General features: G+C 43.1%; 1 protein-coding gene across 4 annotated transcripts; it reads left to right on the forward strand.

Annotated features, from left to right (window-relative positions):
- Positions 1–9,876: 9,876 nt before the first annotated feature.
- PSMC1 (proteasome 26S subunit, ATPase 1) lies at positions 9,877–25,993 on the forward strand. Of its 4 annotated transcripts, XM_063793071.1 has the most exons (12): positions 11,293–11,339; positions 11,431–11,516; positions 12,514–12,567; positions 13,471–13,567; positions 16,673–16,797; positions 17,017–17,202; positions 17,396–17,524; positions 18,425–18,521; positions 21,588–21,777; positions 22,762–22,913; positions 23,558–23,712; positions 25,641–25,993. In XM_063793071.1, exons 5-12 carry the CDS (start codon positions 16,738–16,740, stop codon positions 25,773–25,775), a joined length of 1,104 nt encoding a protein of 367 aa, XP_063649141.1. In that variant the 5' UTR covers positions 11,293–11,339; positions 11,431–11,516; positions 12,514–12,567; positions 13,471–13,567; positions 16,673–16,737; the 3' UTR covers positions 25,776–25,993. The 4 variants fall into 4 exon arrangements, with proteins under 4 accessions (XP_510114.2, XP_009426560.1, XP_063649140.1 ...); XM_510114.8 differs by lacking the exons at positions 11,293–11,339; positions 11,431–11,516 and adding an exon at positions 9,877–9,959; XM_009428285.5 differs by lacking the exons at positions 11,293–11,339; positions 11,431–11,516 and adding an exon at positions 9,909–9,959 and having other exon boundaries at positions 16,642–16,797.

Genomic DNA, 25,993 nt, shown 5'->3' on the forward strand with positions numbered 1-25,993 from the left:
GCCCTTTGTCACATGAGTAGGTTGCAAAAATTTTCTCCCATTCTGTAGGTTGCCTGTTCACTCTGTTGGTAGTTTCTTTTGCTGTGCAGAAGCTCTTTAGTTTAATTAGATCCCATTTGTCAATTTTTGCTTTTGTTGCCATTGCTTTTGGTGTTTTAGACATGAAGTCCTTGCCCATGCCTATGTCCTGAATGGTATTGCCTAGGTTTTCTTCTAGGGTTTTTATGGTTTTAGGTCTAACATGTAAGTCTTTAATCCATCTTGAATTAATTTTTGTATAAGGTGTAAGGAAGGGATCCAGTTTCAGCTTTCTACGGGGCTAGCCAGTTTTCCCAGCACCATTTATTAAATAGGGAATCCTTTCCCCATTGCTTGTTTTTGTCAGGTTTGTCAAAGATCAGATAGTTATAGATATGCGGCATTATTTCTGAGGGCTCTGTTCTGTTCCATTGGTCTATATCTCTGTTTTGGTACCAGTACCATGCTGTTTTGGTTACTGTAGCCTTGTAGTATAGTTTCAAGTCAGGTAGCATGATGCCTCCAGCTTTGTTCTTTTGGCTTAGGATTGACTTGGTGATGCGGGCTCTTTTTTGGTTCCATATGAACTTTAAAGTAGTTCTTTCCAATTCTGTGAAGAAAGTCATTGGTAGCTTGATGGGGATGGCATTGAATTTATAAATTACCTTGGGCAGTATGGAAGCGCTATAACACTCTTACCCCTGCTACCCTGCTCCTCCTTCCAGGAGAACAAGAAGAGGAAGAGGAACAAGACTGCAATCTGCTAACATCTTACTCTCCCCTAGGGAAGTTTTACAGGAAACTCCCATTGAGAATAAGCTGAATTAATGTGATTCATGGCGGGTTCTTATTTAAGGGACAACCAGGGGCATTACAGGGCAGGATACGCCATCACTTCCGTAACAGACATAATTGAAAGTGCCCAACTCCAAGGAGTCAATTCAGCCCAGATGGCTGAATTAATAGCATTAACTAGAGCTTGTAAATTAACTAAAGGAAAAGTGGCAAATATATGTACAGATAGTCAATACGCTTTCAGAGTGGCCCATGATTTTGGCATGCTATGGAAACAGAGAGGATTTCTGACCTCATCGGGACAGCCCATATGAAATGGACACTAAGTCTCAGAGTTACTAGAAGCAATTCAGATGCCAAAGCAACTTGCAATCATACAAATTCCTGGGCACTCATAGGATAACACTAAAGAAACAAAAGGAAATAATCTAGCTAATGCTGCAGCAAAGAATGCTGACCTAGGAAAGAAGTCCTGTCCTGTACAGGAATGTAACTTTCATCCTACAAATACCTTTACTAACATTCTTTTACAATGTCAACAAGCATCTACCCATCAAGAGAAACCTGGCAGCCAGGCGCGGTGGCTCACGCCTGCAGTTCCAGCACTTTGGGAGGCCGAGGTGGGCGGATGACCTGAGGTTGGGAGTTCGAGACCAGCCTGACCAACATGGAGAAACCCTGTTTCTACTAAAAATACAAAATTAGCTGAGCGTGGTGGCGCATGCCTGTAATCCCAGCTACTCGGGACCCTGAGGCAGGAGAATCGCTTGAACCTGGGAAGGTGGAGGTTGCAGTGAGCCAAGATTGTGCCATTGCACTCCAGCCTGGGCAACAAGAGCAAAACTTCGTCTCACACACACAAAAAAAAAAAAAAGAAGAAAAGAAAGAAAGAAAGAAAAGAGAAACAAACCTGGTAGCAGAAGGGAAGCATGGAGGCATGCTCAACCCAAGTAAGGAATTATGGCTAGGGCCTAACAAAAAAACTGTAATTGCCATAGGTGCACAATTGCTTTTCCTTCCATTTATTCATGAAATGACTCACTGGGTCCCTGAAAAAATGGAATCATGGGGAAAGCAATACTTTTGGAAACCATCCCCCATGGCAGCCCAAAATGTATACTCGATACTATATGCCCAGAACAGAACCCCGGCAAGCCGTTACATGGCTCCCAAGGTCATTTCCCTTTGCCAGTAGGACCTTTTGAAGTATGGCAGTTGGATTTTATCCAGATGCTGCCATCTCAAAATTTCAAATATGTGCTGGTCTTAGATTGCATATTTTCTCATTGGGTAGAAGCATTTCCTTGTCGTAAGGCTACTGCCTTAACAGTAGGGAAAATTTTGTTAGAGAGAATCATTCCATTTGGGGAATTCCTTTTGAACTGCACAGTGATCGCAGGACTCATTTTACTGGATAAGTTATTCAATCCATTTGCAAAATCTGGCCCATAATACAACATTTCCATTCTGCCTACCATCCCCAATCCTCCGGGCTGGTGGAACGGACAAATGGCACAATAAAAACTCAATTAGCTAAGTTGATGAAGTCTTTTAACCTCCCTTGGCCAAAAACCCTCCCACTGGTCTTGCTTAATCTTAGATCCATTCCTTTTGGAAAACATTGTTTATCGCCCAATTAAATGATAACAGGGAGACCTGTGAGGCTGAGTGAGGGCTTATACAGCCTTACTCACAGGGGAAATATTGCACTATTGCCAAGGGCTCCACAAAACCTTAACAAATAAAACAAAGCTGGTAACAGAATCCACAGTGAACTCTCAGGGGCAGATGACCCCAAGACCATGGATTACAGCCAGGTGACTTTGTATATTGGAAAAGACACCAACTGAAGGATTCCCTACAACCCCACTGGAAAGGACCTTCTCAGGTGCCTTTTTTTTTTTTTTTTTTTTTTGAGACGGGGTCTGGCTCTGTTGCCCAGGCGCAGTGGCGCTATCTCGGCTTACTGCAAGCTCCACCTCCCAGGTTCATGCCATTCTCCTGCCTCAGCCTCCCAAGTAGCTGGGACTATAGGCACCTGCCACCATGCCTGGCTAACTTTTTGTATTTTTAGTAGAGACAGGGTTTTGCCATGTTGGCCAGGCTGGTCTCGATCTCCTGACCTCGTGATCCGCCCACCTCAGCCTCCCCTCAGGTGCTTTTAACCAACTCTTGCACTGCAAAGTTAAAGGGAGTCACTTCTTGGATTCATATTTCACACCTAAAATGAGCACCTGGGCCAGGCACAGTGGCTCACGCCTGAAATCTCTGCACTTTGGGAGGCCGAGGTGGGCAGATCTGTGAATCAAGAGAACATGAGAGGCTCAGGAGGTATCTAGGGATACAAGGAAAGCCAACATGTTTCCAGAGACGCTGGACCAGGCCAGTCCTCATGAACCCTAAGATAACTCTCATTCTTAATTTTATTTCCCCACCCCCCAAATACCAGTATATGGGGCAATACAAAAGTGGTAAGAAAAATTGATTTGTCCACTGTTAACAAGTCCTATGACAATTTAGACATTGAGGACCAGGCGTTCCTTGCATTTGATTTATACCCTCCTCAGGATGATATACCTGTAGCAATACATTGGCTGGAAGAGAGGTTAAATTTATTGGGTTCTGATACAGTGTTGGTCCTACAATCCTCAAATAAGATTTATCATAAGGTTCAAATGACCCTTGATAAGGAGGGTAAACACAATGTGAGTCTGACCAAAGAATATCATGATGCGTGCAGCGGTTTTTTGGCTGGTTAGGTTGTGGACTGCCCTCTGACTCTACCTATATAACCTTCTTGGATGCCTAATCTTTGCTATCTTTATGGTATGTGTCACTGCATTAGCATTATATATCTCTTGTAAATGTTATGCCAGATACAGCAAAAGGAAGAAGGCACAATTAAAGACCCAGATCATGATAGCTCGCAAAATAGACATAATTCGGAATTTTTTTTAGACTAAACCCTAGGCCTGACTCCTGTAGCGGGGACTACAGGTAACTGCCACCACACCCAGCTAATTTTTTCCTTTTTTGTATTTTTAGAAGAGATGGGGTTTCACCATGTTAGCCAGGCTGGTCTTGAACCCCTGACCTCAAGTGACCTGCCCGCCTTGGCCTCCCAAAGTGCTGGGATTACAGGCGTGCGCCACCAGGCCCAATCTTGATGACCTATCGTTTGCATAAAATGCATTGACATAAAATGCATCACTCTTGACAGAGCCTCCCTAGAGAGTAAAGCAAACAAGCATTGGTAACAGACACTGAGGCTGAAAATGACTTTTTAAAATGCATTTAAACAGGAGCACTTTCTTCAGCTAATCTCAATACTTGCCCTTAGGACAAAATGTAAATTAGAACAGCGGAAGCAATATTGGTTTGTAATAGTCTTTTCAGGGTAACTACAGGGTTTGCTGGGACTACTCGATATTTCAGGCTGCTTTAGATAACAGAAAAACCCATTGATTAAACCCTTACTTAATTTCTTTCAGATTTATCATGTATTATTCAATGAGGTTGCTAAAAGTTATTTTTATCCAGTCATATGAAATATTTATTCTGATTGTCAGAATAAATTCTCACTTATTTCATCTTTAAAAATGTTTTTGTTTTCTACTTCCTATTTTTGAAATGTATTTGCCAGAAAAATTAAATTTTAACAATATTGTATATTTATTTTCTCTTCCCTGAAATGAAAATGTTTAATCCTGATGATGTCTTACAAAATTAATGTAATTATTCTGATTTTTATGCTCGATTCTTTTTCCTTTTTTTTTTTTGAAACGGAGTTTTGCTCTTGTTGCCCAGGCTGCAGTGCAATGGTGTGATCTCGGCTCACCGCAACCTCCACCTCCCAGGTTCAAGCGATTCTCCTGCCCTTGCCTCGCAAGTAGCTGGGATTACAGGCATGCGCCACCATGCCCGGCTAATTATGTATTTTTAGTAGAGACAGAGTTTCTCCAAGTGTTAATTAAAAAATTCACACACACACATTTACCCAAGAATATCATACATTTTATTATAATCCTTGCTTCACAGATAACTCATATTTCAGCTACATGATAATTGCATTATTAAAAATTAAGAGAAATATTAATTTTTTCTTATATATAACTATAAAGTAAATATATTATTTTAATTTTATCTTAACTGTTTCTGATCATTTGTCTTATGAGTTGCATTCCATAATTTATCTCTGTCATTTTAAAAATAATATTTTTTGAATTACATATGAAGAGGTTTGTGTAATTGAAAAACAAAGTTGAGGGTTTTTTTTTTTTTTTTCCTCCCAAGAAATAAATCTGATTTGGCTCAATGGGTTGAAGTGGAGCACTAATTGTCAATTGGACCTTTTTCAGAAATAGAATGCTCTAAAACTCTGCTGCTCCATGGTTTTGACAAAAATATATTTAAAGAAGGTTAACTTTTAAATTCTTATTATTTTAAAATCGTATGAAAAATGTCGTATTTCCAGGCTTGGTGCGGTGGCTCACGCCTGTAAACCCAGCACTTTGGGAGGCCGAGGTGGGTGGATCACTTGAGGTCAGGAGTTTGACACCAGCCTGACCAAGATGGTGAAACCTCGTCTCTACAAAACATACAAAAATTAGCCAGGCGTGGTGGCAGGTGCCTGTAGTCCCAACTACTCATGAGGCTGAGGCAGGAGAATGGCTTGAACCTGGGAGGTGGAGGTTGCAATGAGCCCAGAACGTGCCACTGCACACCAGCTTGGGCAACAGAGCAAGACCCTGTCTCAAAAAAAAAAAAAAAATTGTATTTCCAGGGGTATAATAAGATTAACGATAGTCAAGATTTTTCAGTTCTTTTTCAGGCTATTGGTTTAAACTCTGAGTGAAGGAGTAACAGGTCTTCATGGATAGTATTTGGTAAGTCGTGGGAAAGCCTTTTGGGTGCATTTCCCAGAAACTAAGAAACTGAATGACCCTAATGACTGGTGACTGAATTGTTTTGCACCTCCAATGTTTTCTAGTTCTTTGCAAACACATTGAAGACTTATTTCAAGTTATCATTAGTAATAGATTTTGTGGATCAATCACTGTGTGATTTTCTGTTTAGAACACAGGATTGGAAAGAATTGCGTGACATTTTCATTACAAAATTATTTCATTTCCCATTTATGTGAACGAGAATTCTCAGCCCAAACATCTATAAACAATAACTAATGAGACTAGAATTGGTGCTGAATCCTGCCTCATTCTGACATTGTCATATCCATCCATGGGTAGGTGAAATGAACACTAACTTAGCACAAACTGTATATCATCTTGATCAAGTGCGTACTAGTGGTAATTGATAATAATTCAAAATCCAGAAAACATTTTTAGCATGTAGGACCCAAAAGACACAGAACATAGAATACATTAAAAATTTTTGACTTACATAAAACTTTTGCAAAAATGTGCGAGAGGTCAATCAATAAAATGTTTTCCAGCATCAACATACATGATATTAGGATAAAAGTATGCATGATAAATGGAATGGAAATATTCGCTTCAAAGGGAAAAGAGATGAAAGCAAATATTTTCAATGCTAGAAAAGAGCCTGCGTACATAAGTTTGAAATGGATGAGATATCAAGCTATCATGATAGTTAGATTCCTTTGTGTATATACGTTAAAAAGTCAATACTTAAAACTTTCTGGCAAGTGGATCATTTGCAGCTATTTAAACTTATATGAAATTTAGATGCTAACCTAGAAATGTATCAAGAAATACATTTTGCAAATTACTTTCGAGAATGCATGAAGAAATGTGTTTGAAGATCACTGTACCACTCTACGAAGAGATTGTAAATTTTGAATGGGATATGGGACCATCTGAGATATGCACAGAATGAGGGTGCCAATGGCAATTTGTATATTAAAAAAAAATACTAATAAGGCCAGGTGCGGTGGCTCACACCTGTCATCCCAGCACTTTGGGAGGCCAAGGTGGGTGGATCACTTGAGGTCAGGAGTTGGAGACCAGCCTGGCCAGCATGGTGAAACCCCGTCTCTGCTAAAAATACAAAAATTAGCTGGGCATGGGGACGGGTGCCTGTAATTCCAGCTATTTGGGAGGCTGAGGCAGGAGAATCACTTGAACCCGGGAGGTGGAGGTTACAATGAGCCAAGATTCTGTCATGCACTCCAGCCTGGGTAACAGCATGAGACCTTGTCTCAAAATAATAATAATAATCAGAGTAGCTGATACCTAGAGTAATTGTCGTATGCCAGGTGCAATTCTCAGCATTTTACTTTAGTCCTCAAACAATGGCACCATGAAGGAGGAACTATAAAAGTCCCTATTTCACAGACGACAGAACTGAGACACAACAACACAGCTCACTGGTGACAAGGCTGGAAACGAGACCTGGCGTTAACCCCTTGGCTGTTTGATTAGTAATTATTCTTATTTTTTAAATAAAAAGTCATTCTGATGGCTTCTTCCAACACACGAATGGGCCCCTGGGCCACCAGGGTGTGGCTGCCCTGCTTTGCAGACCACTGTTCTGGATGTCCGGCTCTAAAAATGTGGTGTATGAGTCACCCAGCCTCAGAATCCCTTGGGGTATCTGTTAAAATGCAGGTGTCTGGGCCCTGCCATGGGCCTATAGAATCAGTCTCTGGCAGATGGCACCAGAGTCTGCATTTTGTCAGCATCTGGGCTGGTTCTGATGTGCTTGAGGTTGCAGGGGGTGCTGCTGAACAGGATGCACGCTCGCCTCTGGCACCTGCCCTCTGTCCACCCCGGCCCCGCCCCCTCTGTCCACCCTAGCATGAGCCCTCCGTCCACGTTTGGACACCTTCCTACCTCAGCCTCCGTTCCATCGACTTTTGGCAAAAATCTCTTAAGAATCAGAAAACAAGAGTTTTATCCTCTCCGTATCCTCAGCCGGCAAGGTAGATAATTATCCCGTTATACAGATGAGAAAATGAGGATGACTTGCTGATGTCACACAACTAGAGCAGAGCCTCCAGAGAGGAAACCTGTTGGTATCTTGATTTTAGCCCTGTAAGACCCAAGTTGAACTTCTAACCCAGAGACCTTCTAGCTTTGAGCACTACATTTATGGTCACTTTCTTTTTTTTTTTTTTTTCTTTTTTTCTTTTTTTTTTTTTGAGATGGATTTTCGTTCTTTTCGCCCCGGCTGGAGTGCAATGGCACAATCTCGGCTAACTGCAACCTCTGCCTCCCAGGTTCAAGCGATTGTCCTGTTTCAGCCTCCCGAGTACCTGAGATTACAGGCATCTGCCACCACTCCCAGCTAATTTTTGTATTTTCAGTAGACATGAGGTTTCACCATATTGGTCAGTTTGGTCTTGAACTCCTGAGCTCAGGTGATCCACCCGCCTCGGCCTCCCAAAGTGCTGGGATTACAGGCGTGAGCCACGTCGCCCAGCCCCTGTGCATCTCTTTTGCCCTGTGGCTGACTCTCAATCCTCCCCACCCGGTTGACAGTCATCTCTGCAACTCTCCCTCTTTTCCACTTGCAACTTCCAACCTCCCCAAGTGCTGAGCACTCCAAGTAGTCTTTCCAATCCTCTCCCTGCTTTCTCTTAGCTGTCCATTATGTAGATAAACTTAAATTTTCTGCTTACTTTATGTCACTTCCTACAGCCACAATAGGAAAGTCTGATGCCAACGTTGGCTACTCTCTTCATTACTGGGTTCTATTGACTCGCCTTTAACCGCTGAGCTTCCACTGGGAGTTATGTGCCTGTTTCTGACTTCTTCACTATATGGTGTCTCTAATCTCCATCCTCTGCAGCTTCTACTGCAGGGCCTCTGCGCTGGCTGTTCCCTCTGCCTAGAAAGCTCTTCCACCAGATATCTGAATAGCTTACTCCTTCATGCCTTACGGGCTTTTGCTCAAGTATCATCCAATTTAAAGTTAAAATCACCCACCACTGCTGCATGCTCCTAATCCTAGGCATTTTTCCTAGGCATTAATTTTTCCTATGGCATTTACCACTATGCGGCATACTATATATTTTACTATTTACTTGTTTCTTGTAAAATGCATTAGGGAAACGATATTGATTTTGTTTTTTAAAATTTTATTAATTTTTTTTTGAGACAGAGTCTCACTCTGTCACCCAGACTGGAGTGCAGGGGCATGATCTCACTGCAACCGTCGCCTCCCAGGTTCAAGAGATTCTCATGACTTGACCTCCCAAGCAGCTGGGATTACAGATGCCCACGATGATGCCCGACTAATTTTTGTATTTTTAGTAGAGATGGGAGTTTCACTATCTCTATCCTATGTGTGATACTGTCCTATCGTGTGATTTCATGTGTCATGTACACTAGATGCCAGATTTGTTAACAGAGGTCGATAGTGCTAAGACTTTCTATTACCGTGTTCCAGTGATGATGAAAAGGAAGAAGTATACCTGTTGTGTGTTCATAAGGGAAATATTTTTAGTGTTTCACAACTAAAATCCCCAAATCAATCTGGAGCAGCAAAAAAAATCATCCATCTCTCCAGTTCAAAAGATGCAGCATTTTGAGCACTTGTTAATGAAATTTCCAGAAACAGAAGGGATTCTTGCCATTTTTCTGATGTCCTGGAGGGTGTAACAAATGAGGAACTTTACCAATCAGCTTCAAGATAAGGAATTTAAGACATTTGGCATCATCACAAGTCACAGGTCATCAGAAAAAGACAGGTTTAGATGACCCATTACACACAGACTCCCAGATGTGCAGGTTAAATTCCAGAAGCTGAATAATAACTGAAATATTTGTGCAAATGTATATGTCAACTTCCCAGTTCCAAATACCATTCCAGTTTTTAGAACCATAAAGTTCTTCCCAGTTATAAATTCTGCATAATTTAAATATTTTATATTTTCACGATTGTCCTAATTCTTTGACAATAGGGGTCATTGTCTTAAGTTGTTGACAAGCGCCTCATAACGGGTATTCAAAAATTTCTTTCAAGTAAAATATTTATAAAGTTCACTTTATGCTTATAAACTACTGCGTTGCCCTAGACCGCCCGCACAAGCCCTGGGAGCACAACTTAGCGCAGAATTTGGTTCCTATCAGCTTCCGTAGCGTCCCTAACGACTTCCGCCTGTGGCGGGCCGCAGTGGTGGAGGAACTTCCGGCAGCGGCAGCTCAAGTGGCTAAGGCAAGATGGTGAGTGACTAAGGGTTTCTTTCCGCTGGTCGTCGCGGTGCGATGGGGTCTCAGCGGCGTGAGGCGAGAGAAAGAGGCGGCTGCCCGAGGAACTGGGACAGCCCTCTTCTCCTCCTGTCGGCCTGATCTTCTCGGCGGGTGGAGGCTCCCAGAGACCGCGCTCAGGTCCACCGCGGGCCGGGGCCGACCAGCGGGCCTTGCCCGGGGGTCCTGGGGCCGGGGCTCAGCGCAGAGAGAGGGTCTCCTGCGTGGTCTTGTGGGGCGGCAGAACGGATCAGGTCGCTGGCTTTGCTGCTCCGCCGACCAGGGCTTTGCTGATCGGCGCTGGGAGTTTCGGGGGCGCCTCCTCGAGTCACCGGGAAAAATGCTTTTTGAGTCGGGCAGGTGAAGGGTGCTGGAGAAGAGGGTGGGATTCATTCCACCTGAGGAGTTGAGCGCGGAGTCGTGGAAGGCCTTTCGGAGCTGGGGGCATTTGAAGGAGGCCTTAAAGACGTTGTTATGACAGGCGGAGCTAAGACGGAAAGGGCCCGTGGTGCAGTAGTAATAATAAAAACAGCTAGCATTTATTCATCAATTCACTAAACAAGTATTTACTGAGCACTTGGTGTTTTGTTGTTGTTGTTAAACTTTTGGCTAGCTTCTGTTGTAGACACTGAGGATTGATTGAAGTCCCTGCCTTCATAGTGCGTACATTCTAGAGCAGAAGGCAGACAATAATCAGAAATATGTAATATGTCAGGGGTGGGGTGGTCATTGTTGTATGGTTATTGTATAGAAAGGGATAGCTTGGAGGAGTGGCTGCTTTTTATAGAGTCAGCGAAGGTAGCTCTGAGGAGGTGAAATTTGAGCGGACCGAAATTGAGGGAGTAACCCCTGCAGATGTCTGAGGGAAATGTGGTCAAGGCAGAAGATACAGCACGTGCAAAGGACCTGAGATGGGAATGTTTAACGTGCATCATGAAGGGCAAGAAGGCCAGATCTCATAGAGGTCTTTTTTATTTTTATTTATTTATTTATTTATTTTGAGACAGTCTTGGTCTGTCGTCCAGGCTGGAGTGCAGTGGCGCGATCTCCGCCTCCCGGGTTCAAGCGATTCTCCTGCCTTAGCCTTCCAAGTAGCTGCGACTATAGGCGCCCGCCACTACGCCCGGCTAATTTTTGTATTTTTGTAGAGACGGCGTTTCACTCTGTTGGCCAGGCTGGTCCTGAACTCCTGACCTTATGATCCGCCCGCCTCGGCCTCCCAAAGTGTTGGGATTACAGGCGTGAGCCACCGCGCCCGGCCTCATAGAGGTCTTATACGGATTTCTGGGTAGTATTCTAAGCATGTACCAAGTACTTTTCCAGCATTTTCTCATTTATTACAACAGTTCCCTCGAGGTAATTACTACTGTCCTCATTTTGATAAGGAAGAAATGGAAACACAGTAAGTGGCTGTGCTGGAACACAAACCCCATCGTTTTTTTTCTAGAACAGTAGAGAAACACCCAGGTTTTGGCATTCAGCAAACCTGAGTGTGATTCCTGGCTCCATCTCTGACAAGCTTTGTGACAACAGGCAAGTCATTTAAGCTCTCTGGGCCTTGGTCTTCTTATCTGCAAATGAGGGGGTAACGATAGTACCAGTGTCATCGTGTTTGTAAGAATTAAGTGGGATAATACTTGGAGAATGTTTAGGACACTGCTTGGCATATAGTAGGGGTTCAGTAATTGGTGTACTTGTTATTTAAGCTGAGAAACATGTAAAATGCCCAAGAGGTGAAGAGGTGTTGGTGTATTAATTTAGAAGTGCCTGTGTGGAGCTGATTTGAGGGAGCTGAGTGGGCCCTTCTAATCAGTAAGTTCACTCATCTTCATATTTGAAATGCCACCATTTCTGAGACATTGCTCAGTGTTAAGCATTGTCCTATAACTGTAGGGTCTCTTAAAATCAGGAATCCCACTGAGTTTATTAATACACTAAGTTCTTAACACCTTAAGGTGATGGAGCTTTTCAGATTGAGAAGACAGACCTGCCCCAGAGCCCCCTGGCTTTAGGGGTAGGAATTGGATAAGGTGCTATTGGAAGGAAAGTCTTCTGGATCTTGGTGTGATCTAAGTAAGGGGTAAATGATTGGTAAACGATTTTTGAGTGTGTAAAATGACGTAGCTTTCATAGCCTGATTTTATGGAATATATTCTTGATAGCTTCAGTCTGGTAGTTTCCTATCAAGAGATGTGAAGCTCCATATTTTCCCCTCAAGAGGGGGGTGATCTTAAGACTCTCAGCCTCTTTAGTTGTATCTACTTCTCAAAAGAGTTGTTCTTGATTCTAAGATGCAATCAATTGCCAGGTGCACCAGTAATCTATCGAACATCTTTTCAGGGAAAAAGAAATTCTGCCACACTAAATGCACACATTGACTGCAAGTATTACATCTTGGGTTCAGAAATGTTAAAATGAGGGAGAAATGTTACTCACAGGACATGTTATAGACTCACAGGACAGTAAAAAGTTATTCTTTTGAAGTGATCATATTCTGAATTTACATCTGTGCCTGATTTTTCTCCCCCAGGGTCAAAGTCAGAGTGGTGGTCATGGTCCTGGAGGTGGCAAGAAGGATGACAAGGTAAATATGCCAGATTTGTCCTGTGATATGAGCAAATTGTGGAAAATGTCATGGGTCTCGGCTGAGAAGTTCTGTGGGGATTCATGAATTTTAAAAAGTAGAATGATCCAGTAGTTTTTAAACTAGCCTGTCCTACAGATACAATAAATATGCTTTTCATGCTTTAGAAAAGGTTATTGACCTAACCATCAGATAGGTATTTATGAGTTATTTATTTAAGTGTGTAAAAGCAATGACATTATAGAAGTATTAAAGTAAATTGCCTATAATTTTGGTGTCTAATAGCCTGAGGTATGAAGATTGTCTCAGGTTACCTAAACTTTTGGCATATAACTTGATTCTTAACCCTCTATACCTTATTGGAATAATATGGCTAATTGTCACTTATGTGTATGGTAAAAAGATTACATTTATTTTCATTTGTTATTATTATTATTGAGACTGAGTCACCCAGGCTGGAGTGCAGTGGCATGATCTCGGCTCACTGCAACCTCCGCCTCCTGGGTTCAAGCAATTCTCCTGTCTCAGCCTCCCGAGTAGCTGGGATTACAGGTGCCTGCCACCACACCCGGCTAATTTTTGTATTTTTAGTAGAGATGGAGTTTCACCATGTTGGCCAAGCTGGTCTCAAACTCCTGACCTCAAGTGATCCTCCCGCCTCAGCCTCCCAAAATGCTGGGATTACATACGTGAGCCACCACGCCCAGCCTACATTTACTTATTATAATCATATTTACTTATTAAAATTGCAGGAATGTGAAACAAGTCAGGTTTTTAATAACATCCTAAAAGATAAGGAAAATTGTACCACCTGAAAATAGATGATGGTGGTACAGAAATAAGTGTGTGTTTTAATATGATTTTCATGTGATTTTTTTTTTCCTGCTATTCTAACAACTCAAGGACAAGAAAAAGAAATATGAACCTCCTGTACCAACTAGAGTGGGGAAAAAGAAGAAGAAAACAAAGGGACCAGATGCTGCCAGCAAACTGCCACTGGGTAATGACATGGCTTCTCCTTGCCATCTTTCCAGTTCTTAGGATAAACCATCTCTGTGCATGTAGCTTAGAGTCTGAAAGGGGTAACAGGAAGTAGAGGGGCAACTGAAGCTCTAGCTTTGTGATTCATTTCCACCTCACTCTTGAGTGTGGCATTCCTCTAGGTTGGCATACAAGTTATCTTTTGTTTTAAGATACAGTATTATATGATTGTGTCTCACTTTAAGAAATGTCACCATGGTGGGGGGTGGTGGCTCACGCCTGTAATCCCAGCACTTTGGGAGGTCGAGGCGGGCGGATCACTAAGGTCAGGAGATCAAGACCATCCTGGCAAAACACGGTGAAACCCTGTCTCCACTAAAAATACAAAAAATTAGCTGGGCGTGGTGGCGGGTGCCTGTAGTCCCAGCTACTTGGGAGGCTGAGGCAGGAGAATGGCATGAACCCGGGAGGCAGAGCTTGCAGTGAGCTGAGATTGCACCACTGCAGTCCAGCCTGGGCGACAGAGCGAGACTCTGTCTCAAAAAAAAAAAAAAAAAAAAAAAAAAAGTCACATTTTTCTTTAACTGGCTCCTCTAGTGGATTGAAAGTATAGTTTTAACTCGAACCCAGGAGGCAGATTGCAGTGAGCCAAGATTGTGCCACTGCACTCTAGCCTGGATGACAGAGCAAGACTCTGTCTCAAAATAAATAAATAAAATAAAAGTATAGTTTTAAATGACAAAACCCAGGTTGAACTTTAGTAACTCAGAATCATGTTTATTTCATGAAATGAAATGCCACTGTATTGAAATTCAGATCATGCAATGCCTGAAGTTATAATAAAATTTTTCAATGACTTCCTGCCGAACATAGAATAAAATTCATACCAAGTGACCTGACCCAGCCCACCTCTCCGACCTCAGCCCTGCCACTCCCCCTTGCTCATCGGTCACACTGCCTGCCTTATGTTTTTTTGACTTTTGTACATATCAGGGCCTTTGCCCTTACTCACTCCTCTGCTTAAAATGTTCCCCCAGTTCTTCTCATGGCTACTTGCTTCTCATCCTTTAGGCTTCAGCTCAAATACCTCCCCAAACCCTCATCTAAATATGCTCCTCCCTGCTTAGAAGAAAAAACTAAGAAGAAATCCTTAAACTACTTTAAAAAATGTTGTTCAGTTAATTGAAGGAAATCAGTAAAACCAGCCATTGGTCTACCATAATGAATTGGTATGGTATTGGTACAGAAAGAGGCCACCAGAACAGAGTAGGAAGTCCAAAACCAGTCATGTTACATGGATATTTAATATACATTGAAGGTGCCACTTCAGGTCTGTGGGGAATAGGGTGGGTTATTTAATATAAAAGGCATTTCCATCAGAGAAATGCAAATCAAAACTACAATGAGATACCATCTCACACCAGTTAGAATGGCAATTGGCAATCATTAAAAAGTCAGGAAACAACAGGTGCTGGAGAGGATGTGGAGAAATAGGAACACTTTTACACTGTTGGTGGGACTGTAAACTAGTTCAACCATTGTGGAAGACAGTGTGGCGATTCCTCAAGGATCTAGAACTAGAAATACCATTTGACCCAGCCATCCCATTACTGGGTATATACCCAAAGGAATATAAATCATGCTGCTATAAAGACACATGCACACGTATGTTTATTGTGGCACTATTCACAATAGCAAAGACTTGGAACCAACCCAAATGTCCATTAATAGGCTGGATTAAGAAAATGTGGCACATATACACCGTGGAATACTATGCAGCCATAAAAAAGGATGAGTTCATGTCCTTTGTAGGGACATGGATGAAGCTGGAAACCATCATTCTGAGCAAACTATTGTAAGGACAGAAAACCAAATGCTGCATGTTCTCACTCATAGGTGGGAATTGAACAATGAGAATACTTGGACACAGGGTGGGGAACATCACACACCGGGGCCTGTTGTGGGGTGGGGGGAGGGGGGAGGGATAGCATTAGGAGATATACCTAATGTAAATGACGAGTTAATGGGTGCAGCACACCAACATGGCACATGTATACATATGTAACAAACCTGCACGTCATGCACATGTACCCTAAAACTTAAAGTATAATAATAATAAAATTAAAAAAATATAAAAGGCATTTCAAAAGTTTTTGTCCAGAGAAAATGAAATTAGATTCTTGACTCTTGCCAAATGGAATACAGGTATACATGTGAAAATAAATAAATGAAAATTCAGAAATATATTTAACCTTAGGGAAGAAGACAGTTTTTGAAGTAACTTGGAAAACCCAGAAACCATAAGAGAAAAGGTTGACATATTTATCTGTAAAAATGATACAATTCCTAGCACTTTGGGAGGCTGAGGCGGGTGGATCACGAGGTCAGGAGATTGGGACCATCCTGGCTAACACGTTGAAACCCCTTCTCTGCTAAAAATCCAAAAAGTTAGCTGGGCGCGGTGGCACACACCTGTAATTCCAGCTACTCGGGAGGCTGAGGCAGGAGAATCGCTTGAACCCAGGAGGCAGAGGTTGCAATGAGCTGAGATCGCACCACTGCACTCCAGCCTGGGCGACAGAGCAACAAGACTCCGTCTCAAAAAAAAAAAAGACACAATTCTTACGTGGCTTGAGACTTCAAAGCCAAAAGAAACAATAATGTATGGAAAAAAAATATTTGCCATATATGTGATAAGCAGGGTTAATATCCCTGATATTTCAAAATTCTACAAATAGATGAGTATGTATATAGCCAGCATACAACAGTGTATACTGCCTGAGCAACATATGTAACTTTTTATTAGTACCTATGGGAAAAAATAAACCAGACCCAGTTATCTGATGGGTCAGTAGCTTTTTCCTTCTTTAAGTATACAGACTATTCAGCCAGGGTGTGTCATTTGGGGCTAGCTATTTGGTCATAAACCCCATCCCCATTTTGAAGGGCCTGATTATATAACAGCCACACTCCCCTTTCCATTTTGGCACCGGTTTACTTAGAGTTACCAAACTGAATTTTTCTGAAGCTATCTCCAACAAAAATGAGCGTATTTTAAAATCTTAATATTTTTTCCTTACTTGCAAACTTCAGGGTCCACGTATAATGAAACTTTAAATTTCAGTGACACCTCACACTCAGTGCCGGTTAAAATTACTCAAGTTAGAGAGAATTAAAGACTATCTTCTCATGGAGGAGGAATTCATTAGAAATCAGGAACAAATGAAACCATTAGAAGAAAAGCAAGAGGTAAGTTGAAAAGTTACTATCATTTTCTTTTTTACAAATTGAATTCTATAAAATTGTCAACAAATAAATGAAATTCAAGTAGCTGAACCTGTCCAGGCTTTCATGAGTATTATTAGCTGCCTTTTACAAGCATCAGCTGCTTTGCAAATCTAGCAAACTATCAGGATCATCTACTTTGAGGTCTAGTCTGCTTTTTTTCCTTGGCATTTTCATATGTAGGAGGAAAGATCAAAAGTGGATGATCTGAGGGGGACCCCGATGTCAGTAGGAACCTTGGAAGAGATCATTGATGACAATCATGCCATCGTGTCTACATCTGTGGGCTCAGAACACTACGTCAGCATTCTTTCATTTGTAGACAAGGATCTGCTGGAACCTGGCTGCTCGGTCCTGCTCAACCACAAGGTGAGGTGATAGTCTTTTTCAGAAAGCCCACGGAAGTGCTTTCTCTTCTCACTTAGGTTCATCTTCCTGTCCCGTGGAAGTAGATCACCAAAGCACTCCTCAGGCAGAAGGATGCCATGACTGGCATTGCTTTGCTATAAACAAATCCAGCAAACCTCACGTTCCTGTGTTAAACCTTGATGTTTCCTGTTAGGTGCATGCCGTAATAGGGGTGCTGATGGATGACACGGATCCCCTGGTCACAGTGATGAAGGTAGAAAAGGCCCCCCAGGAGACCTATGCAGATATTGGGGGGTTGGACAACCAAATTCAGGAAATTAAGGTATGATTGATTGGTAACCATCTCTGGGTTTCAGTTTTGGTTTCTGCTGTCCCATTTAGGATACTTTGCAGGTGTTTTGTATGTTTGCTTATTTATTAATCAAACCAGTAGCTGAGTCAGAGCTTGCCAGTTGTGGTATTTTTGTATTTGTTAATACTGAGTTAGGTGATAGAAATAACAGTCAGTTGTGTGATAGTTCCTGCAGCAGCTGCAGCTTCCTTCTTTTTAGTGTAATGTTGAATGCATTGTCTGTGTGAATACGTAATGTTTCTGATTATGTTGACTTCAGTTGTGTTTATCTGGAAGCCTCCAGTGCTTTGTGGAGATAGCATGTGTACTTGCACACATTTAGACAGCAGTGGGGTTGGAGCATAATCCCAGTGCCTTCAGCAGCCCTGGGGGCTGGACCATATGCAGGGCATATGGTCACTGAGGATGGCCGTCGGCTCTCTGCATGTTCTTTCATAGGGAAGTCATTCCGAGCCATCACAGATCTCTGCTAGGGACCTCTGAGGCAGCTGAGAAATAGCTGTAATGTCCCTAGATGGGAACAGCCATCAGGAAGTCTTTCCTAGTCCTATCTGTAGTTTAATTGAAAAGGGTCAACTTGAGCTTTATTAAGTCTCTCTTGCTCAAGAAGAGCTCCAGGCTGACTTCTACTAGAAAGTAAAAGGGGAATTGGGTGTGGTTAGGGAGATGGAATGGGTGCGGGGAACTCAAGCAGGACAGGTGTCATCTTCAGTATGTCTTTGCTGCTAATAGAAATCAAGCACATTGTCTCCAAGAAGAGTAATTGAGATTTTTACTTATTTTTGTTGAAAGCAAGATATTGTCATGTTGCCAATTAGTAAATATGCTAATAATTTCAGTAAAGCCGTTCATTTATACTGTTTTTCATAGGAATCTGTGGAGCTTCCTCTCACCCATCCTGAATATTATGAAGAGATGGGTATAAAGCCTCCTAAGGGGGTCATTCTCTATGGTCCACCTGGCACAGGTATGCTCTGTTTTTGACTCTTTCCAGACACCCAGCTGGTCTCTTGAGCAGCAGCACTGGCTAGTTATAATTACTGAACTAATAAGCGAGGACACCACAATTCCTTAGTTTAAAACAGGGCTGCTCAACCTTGTCTGCACGTTGGAATCACCTTGGGAGCTTTAAAAATACTGATGCAAAAAAAAAGAAAAAGCCTGAGTAACTTGGTGAAACCCTGTCTCTATAAAAAATTAGCTGGGCGTGGCCGGGCACAGTGGCTCACGCCTGTAATCCCAGCACTTTGGGAGGCAGAGGCGGGTGGATCATGAGGTCAGGAGTTCGAGACCAGCCTGGCCAATGTGGTGAAACCCCGTCTCTACTAAAAATACAAAAATTAGCCGGGTGTGGTGACGTGCGCCTGTAGTCCCGGCTACTTGGGAGGCTGAGGCAGGAGAATAGCGTGAACCCGGGAGGCGGTGCTTGCAGTGAGCGGAGATAGCGCCACTGCACTCCAGCCTGGGTGACAGAGCGAGACTACATCTCAAAAAAAAAAAAAAAAAAAAAAAGATTAGCTGGGCGTGGTAGTGCATGCCTGTAGTCCCAGCTACCCAAGAGGCTGAGGGAGGAGGGTCACTTGAGCCCTGGAGGTCGAGGCTACAGTGAGCCATGATCACACCACTGCATTCCAGCCTGGGCAACAGAGTGAGACCCTGTCTGAAAAAAAGAAAAAAAAAACTGATGCCTGACCCCTCCTCAAAGATTTTGATCTATTCATCTGGGGTATGGCCAAGCCTGGGAGCCATAGTGGAGAAGTGCTACTTTAAAAGCTCTATTCTGAGCATGGTGGCTCATGCCTATAATCCTAGCACTGAGAGAGGTCAAGGCGGATGGATGCCTTGAGGCCAGGAGTTCAAGACCAGCCCGGCCAACATGGTGAAACCCCATCTCTACTAAAAATACAAAACTAGCCAGGTGTGGTGACACACATCTGTAGTCCCAGCTACCTGGGAGGCTGAGGCAGGAAAACTGCTTGAACCTGAGAGTCTGAGGTTGCAGTGAGCTGAGATCGTGCCACTGCACTCCAGCCTGGGAGACAGAGCGAGACCATCTCCAAAAACAAAAAACAAAAAAAACCCCACCCTATTCTGCAGTATCAGATTCATCTGGTAGAGCTCAGGACTTAGAAGTTCATTGCTGTGCAGATTCCAAAGGAAGCACAGTCATTTGAGAGAATTGACAGTGTTCCTAAGAAGATCCGTGCTGAGGGGTACCCACAATGGAGAGACGGAGACACCTGTACCCAGAGGCCGAGAGCTAGAAGAGATCCCTCTTCTACAGCCCCTCATCTTACAGCTTAGGAAATTATGTTTCAGAATGGCCGGTGACTAGCCCAAGGCCCCTCTGGGAGTTGAGCTAGTAACAGGGCTGGAGCTGGAACACAGGCCTCCTGACCCACAGCTGCAGGCCCCCTGTGGGGCTCTAGTACTAAAGGGGCTGCGGTACAGGGCTGGGAGGCAGGACTGGACAAGCAAGTCTGTCAGAGGAGCGGGCAACTTGTTCAGTGAGCCCTCTGACCGCAGAAGCAGCCCAGTGGCTAGACTTGGCTGCTTCTGCACAATAACATCCTATCCACTGGAAAGGTCCTATTTGTTTTCTGTTCACCTTCCCTCATTGATGCTTTCAGGGAGCAGTCCAGCCTTTGCATCTGCTACTCTGCCTGTCTAAAAGCAACATTATTGCCACATGTTGCAAAGCTGAGCTTTGTGTCAGCCATCCCATTTCTGGAAAGTCTTCCCTGTCGCACACCAGCTAGCCACCTCCACACTCCTCCCGTGCTGGCCCGAGGCTGCCAGCTCTGCCCCTAACTGCCTCTGTATCCTGAGGCACCTACCCAGCCCTTGTCAAGGTCCTCACTGACCACCAAAGGATCCCAGGTCTTCCAATTCAAAAATTCTCAAGTTGGGCACTCTTTGCTGACTCTTGTTTTTCTTTTCTTTTCTTTTTTTTTTGAGACGGAGTCTTGCTCCGTCGCCCAGGCTGGAGTGCAATGGCGCGATCTTGGCTCACTGCAATCTCCGCCTCCCGGGTTCAAGCGATTCTCCTGCCTTAGCCTCTCGGGTTCAAGCAATTCTCCTGCCTCAGCCTCCCGAGTAGCTAGGATTACAGGCATGTGCCGGCTAATATTGTAACTTTTTTAATAGAGACGGGGTTTCTCCATGTTGGTCAGGCTGGTCTTGAACTTCTGACCTCAGGTGATGCTCCTGCCTCAGCCTCCCAAAGTGCTGGGATTACAGGCGTGAGCCACCGCGCCTGGCCAGCTGACTCTTGTTTTTAACCTGAAACAGAAATATCAGCAAGTAGAGCAGTATTGGAAATGATGTTTGAGTTCTTCCCTGAGATCAGTGGGAGGAACTGCCTCTCCCTTGGAAGGGCATGCCACAGCAGCTCTCACTGTGGGGTTCATCAAGAGCTGGTCCTGTCTCAGCTGTCTGAGCTGGCAGCAAGCCCACCCAGTAGCTACTTTTCTGGAGCAGTAGGCACTGCATGCCTGGAGCTCAGGAACACTTCGTGTATCTCCTTAGGGCCAAAGCTAGGATTCCCAGACCCTTTTTTCCAGCACTGATGGTTTCCTAGGAGTTTACTTTGGCTCTACAGCCCTGGGTTGGATGGGTCAGGTTAATGTATGCAACTTTGAAGGGGCCCAAGAAAGACTCAACCAGAGAAAAAAATGAGATTTATTTCATTACTGGAATGAAGCAATTCTTCGTACAGGTCATTATAGTTCGCAGCTTTTCAGGGGAAACTGGGTCAAGGTTGGAAAATAACCAAGTAAAAAGTATTTTCTGACGTTATCATAAGTTCAGCAAAATAGCTAAGGATAATCCAAACATGTTAGTAGATTTTTCTAAATGTCCTCTTATCTACTTAGGAGAATGGAATGTCGTGACACTTGAATTGGTGCCATGCCTTAGCATGAGGGCCCGCCTGTTTTTGGTGTCCATTTAAGGTGGTAATGATACGAGTTTTTAAGTTAAAATGGCACTTAAGGTGTCTTTTTTTTTTTAAATCTTTTTTCATCTAAAATAGGTAAAACCTTGTTAGCCAAAGCAGTAGCAAACCAAACCTCAGCCACTTTCTTGAGAGTGGTTGGCTCTGAACTTATTCAGAAGTACCTAGGTGATGGGCCCAAACTCGTACGGGAATTGTTCCGAGTTGCTGAAGAACATGCACCGTCCATCGTGTTTATTGATGAAATTGACGCCATTGGGACAAAAAGGTAGACTTTCTCATACTTATTTTGCCTTGTTTAGTAGGGAACACCGCATAGCTCTTCTCTTGAGAATGAGCAATCTCGGGGGGCTCTCCCTATGGCCACAGTTCTTGCTGTGCGTGGCCTTCCATGCATGCTTTAGGCTCTGCTCTCCCAGGAGCCAGCTAACAACTGCCCAGGAACTGTGAACGTCTGGAGAGATTGGTCAGTTATGAATAACCATGTCTTGAGCACCCACCCTGATCCAGGACTATCTGGACTCTAGGGACACAGTTGTGAGAACAACAGTCTCTGCCCTGGAGGAGCTCACAGGTTGTAGGGATCAGATACCAAACATGGAAACAGAATAAATGATACAATTTCAGACACAGAAACTGCTATGAAAAAATATGATCTGTAACTTGGCTGATGGGGAGCGTCTTAGTCCATTTGTGCTGCTAAACAAAATACCTTAGGACTGGTATTTGTATAAAGAATAGAAATGTATTTCCCACAGTTCTGGAGGCTGAGAAGCCCAAGATCAAGGCACTGGCATTGATGTCTAGTGAGGGCTGCTCTCTGCTTCCGAGATGGCACCTATTCTGCAGAGGAGACAAATGCTCAGGGGACAAACATAAGAGCAAAAAGGGCCTACGCTAGTTCCCTGCAGCATTTTTTATAAGGAATACATGCTGTATAAGGCCTTTTTCTCTTTTTAGAAGGAACTCATGCTGTATAAGGCTCTGCCTCATGCCTTTAGCCCTTTCCAAAAGGCCTCATCTCTTAGCCACACAGTAGGGATTAAGTTTCAACACATAAATTTGGGGAAACACATTCAGACCATGGCAAGGGGTGCTGAATTTATTTTTTCCGAGCATAATTGAGGGAGTGCCATGTGAGTTCAAACAGGAATGTTTGTTAAGGTGTTTTGTCACAATGAGGTCTTTGCTGTAATTCCCCTTGAGCAGGCGATCAGTTGGGTCTTCATTCCTTCCCTTTTTTTCCCCAAAGATATGACTCCAATTCTGGTGGTGAGAGAGAAATTCAGCGAACAATGTTGGAACTGCTGAACCAGTTGGATGGATTTGATTCTAGGGGAGATGTGAAAGTTATCATGGCCACAAACCGAATAGAAACTTTGGATCCAGCACTTATCAGACCAGGTTAAATTTGCTTTGGTTTCATCATGGAGATTAATGTGTTTATATATTTGTGTTTAAGTGTGCTTTGGGAGGCCTATAAAATGATACATAAAAAAGCAAATACTGCAGTGAAACTCAGGATAATTTACAAAAAAATAGGTCCCCTTGAGACGAGGGTTAAAACAGAGCATGATATGGTCTGTGCACCTCGGCCCTTTGAATTCCAGTCTTATGTCTTGTCTTTTCCATAATATTCCCTTTTTAGCCTCAAGAACTTGCTGCTTTTTCTGGAAGAAATAACTCATGTGATGGTAGGATTTGTCCTTTTTACATTCAGGTAGCATCAGAAGAAACAGTGATTTGTTTGCTGTCTTTTGTAATGTTTTTAACACAATAGGTCTGCTCAGTTTCACTCAGGAATTGCTCCTTTCATTTATTTCTGAAGGTACCAAAGCAGAGAGAGTTTCTTTTAAATGAAGAGAATTCAAATGTAGAAATCTACAAACTACAAAAATATATGTTTACTTTTTAAAATTTGGACATCCTTCCCACAGAATTCTGTCTGACTGAAACTTCATATGTAAGGAGATGGGCTGAGGCCTCTGAGCCATGGCCAAGCCTGGGTTTGGATGGTGGTGTGACTTCAAATCTTTTTGTACCTGCAGGCCGCATTGACAGGAAGATTGAGTTCCCCCTGCCTGATGAAAAGACGAAGAAGCGCATCTTTCAGATTCACACAAGCAGGATGACGCTGGCTGATGATGTAACCCTGGACGACCTGATCATGGCTAAAGATGACCTCTCTGGTGCTGACATCAAGGTGAGAGCCTAGCCATGTCAGCTTATTTCTGGGAATGTGGCCGTCAATCAGGAAAGAGTCTATATGTGCTCTTGGGATGGTGGTTGGCCTGGACAGGTGGGTGTCTGTATTTTAATCATCATATTGGTTTACGATTACATCCAGATGGTATATGTGCTTGATATTGAAGTCATTCTTAATGCATCATTTTATGCAGTGAGTGACGCTAAATCACCTGGAGCCACAAGGCTGAGTCGCTGGTACTAAGCCTTAGGCCCAGGTGACTTTCTCAAGGTGTGTCAAATGTAGCTGCTCAGTCCCAGGTCAGGGGAAGGGTATGTCCTGGGAGAACTCTCCCCAGAGCCGCGGAGTGGGGACCAAGCACCCGCTGCATTCATGTCCCAATCTGTGTTCTGGAAGGTTGTACCAGATTATACTTCTTGGTTTTATGACAAATGTACATGAGTTAGGACATTTCCTCCCAGCTGACCAGAATTTACAGCAAGGCCTGGCAGCGTTGAATATGGGTTCTACCTGCTTTTCCTGGAAAGAGCTGGGTTTTCGTTGGGCATAAATGCCATGGTTAGGTAGGGACAGCACAAGCAGTGCCTTTCCAGGCCAGCACCTGCCCTGAGCCCACGGATCATTGGCAGTTAGTCCTAGAGAACTAGATGTCTCTGTTGGCAAGTAAAATCTATCTTCTTTTTTAAAAATTGAAAGATCTTAAAATTCTATTTTTAAGATAAAAACTTACTTTGACAATTTTCAAGCCTTCAAAAAAGTTGCAACAATAGCACAGTGATTTGCCAAGAGTTAACATTTTACCTGTTTGCTTTTTCTCTTTCTATACACAAAACTTTCTTTTCACCCGAACCATTTGAAGTAAATGACCTGATGGCCATCACCAAACAAACTTCTGTGCCAGGATTGTGTTTTTTGCCACATCTTGTTTTTGCCACAGTAATTACTGGCCAAAAGAAAAAGAAAACAATAACAATAACCCACATAATATGTTTGTTTGCTGTCCTTCTCTATGTATTTCCTTCATTTCTCTTTCCTTTCTAAACAGATCAGGCCTAAAACAATAACAGTAACCCATGTAACATGGGTTATTGTTTTCTTTTACTTTGGGCCAGTAATTACTGAGAAATTAAATATATTGGAATAAATGCTATACTCTGTAGTATTATTCCATAGTATAGATACTGCCACTTACAGTATCTAACCAGAATACATGTTCTTTTATGACTATAGGTAAATGAAATAGACATATACTGTCAATTGCCTCTTAAGTTTCAGGGCATAATTTTGTTTATTTCCTAGGAATATTATTCTCTTTAACGAAAGTGGTGTTGTAGAAGCCACATAGCTTGTTAGAACCTGAGCCAAAACTAGAACCCACAGCCCTGACCCTTGGGTCAGTCTTAGTTACAGTAACTCCCAGTTTAAGCCACTTCACATCCTTTCAGAAAATAGGATGCTTAAAACATTTTTTTTAAAAATCAAATCTTTCCCAAATAAGCAATTTGTGATTAGTCTAGGTGTCTCATGCTTTATTTCAGAATAGATTTTTTTTTTTTTTTTTTTTGAGGTAGAGTTTCGCTCGTTGCTCAGGCTAGAGTGCAGTGGCGCGATCTTGGCTCACTGCAACCTCTGCCTCCCGGGTTCAAGCAATTCTCCTGCCTCAGCCTCCCGAGTAGCTAGGATTACAGGTGCCTGCCACCGTCCCTGGCTAACTTTTTGTATTTTTAGTAGAGACGGGGTTTCACCGTGTTGGCCAGGCTGGTCTTGAACTCCTGACCTTAGGTGATCCACCTGCCTCGGCCTCCCAGAGTGCTGGGATTACAGGTGTGAGCCACCGCGCCTGGCCTCAGAATAGGTTTTTTGGAATTCCTTGTTAGAATAAAAAGGAGTATTTCACTTTCTGAACACACTGTTCTTTCTTACAGGCAATCTGTACAGAAGCTGGTCTGATGGCCTTAAGAGAACGTAGAATGAAAGTAACAAATGAAGACTTCAAAAAATCTAAAGAAAATGTTCTTTATAAGAAACAGGAAGGCACCCCTGAGGGGCTGTATCTCTAATGAACCATGGCTGTCATCAGGAAAATGGTTGGGAGATTTCTCAATCCCTGAAAGGGATGAGGTTGGGGGAGTTGCCCAGAGGAATCCCTGTTCCCACTGATTTTTATTAGCAAAACATCCTGTGTCTTTTAGAGTACGATGTGTAAGTGCCCATTGGGTGGCCTGTTGGTCACTGTGCAGCCGTCTGCTTCCCAATAAAGCGTGCTCTTTCACAAGCA

This window comes from Pan troglodytes, chromosome 15, assembly GCF_028858775.2.
Source record: "Pan troglodytes isolate AG18354 chromosome 15, NHGRI_mPanTro3-v2.0_pri, whole genome shotgun sequence".
NCBI classification, from domain to species: domain Eukaryota; kingdom Metazoa; phylum Chordata; class Mammalia; order Primates; family Hominidae; genus Pan; species Pan troglodytes.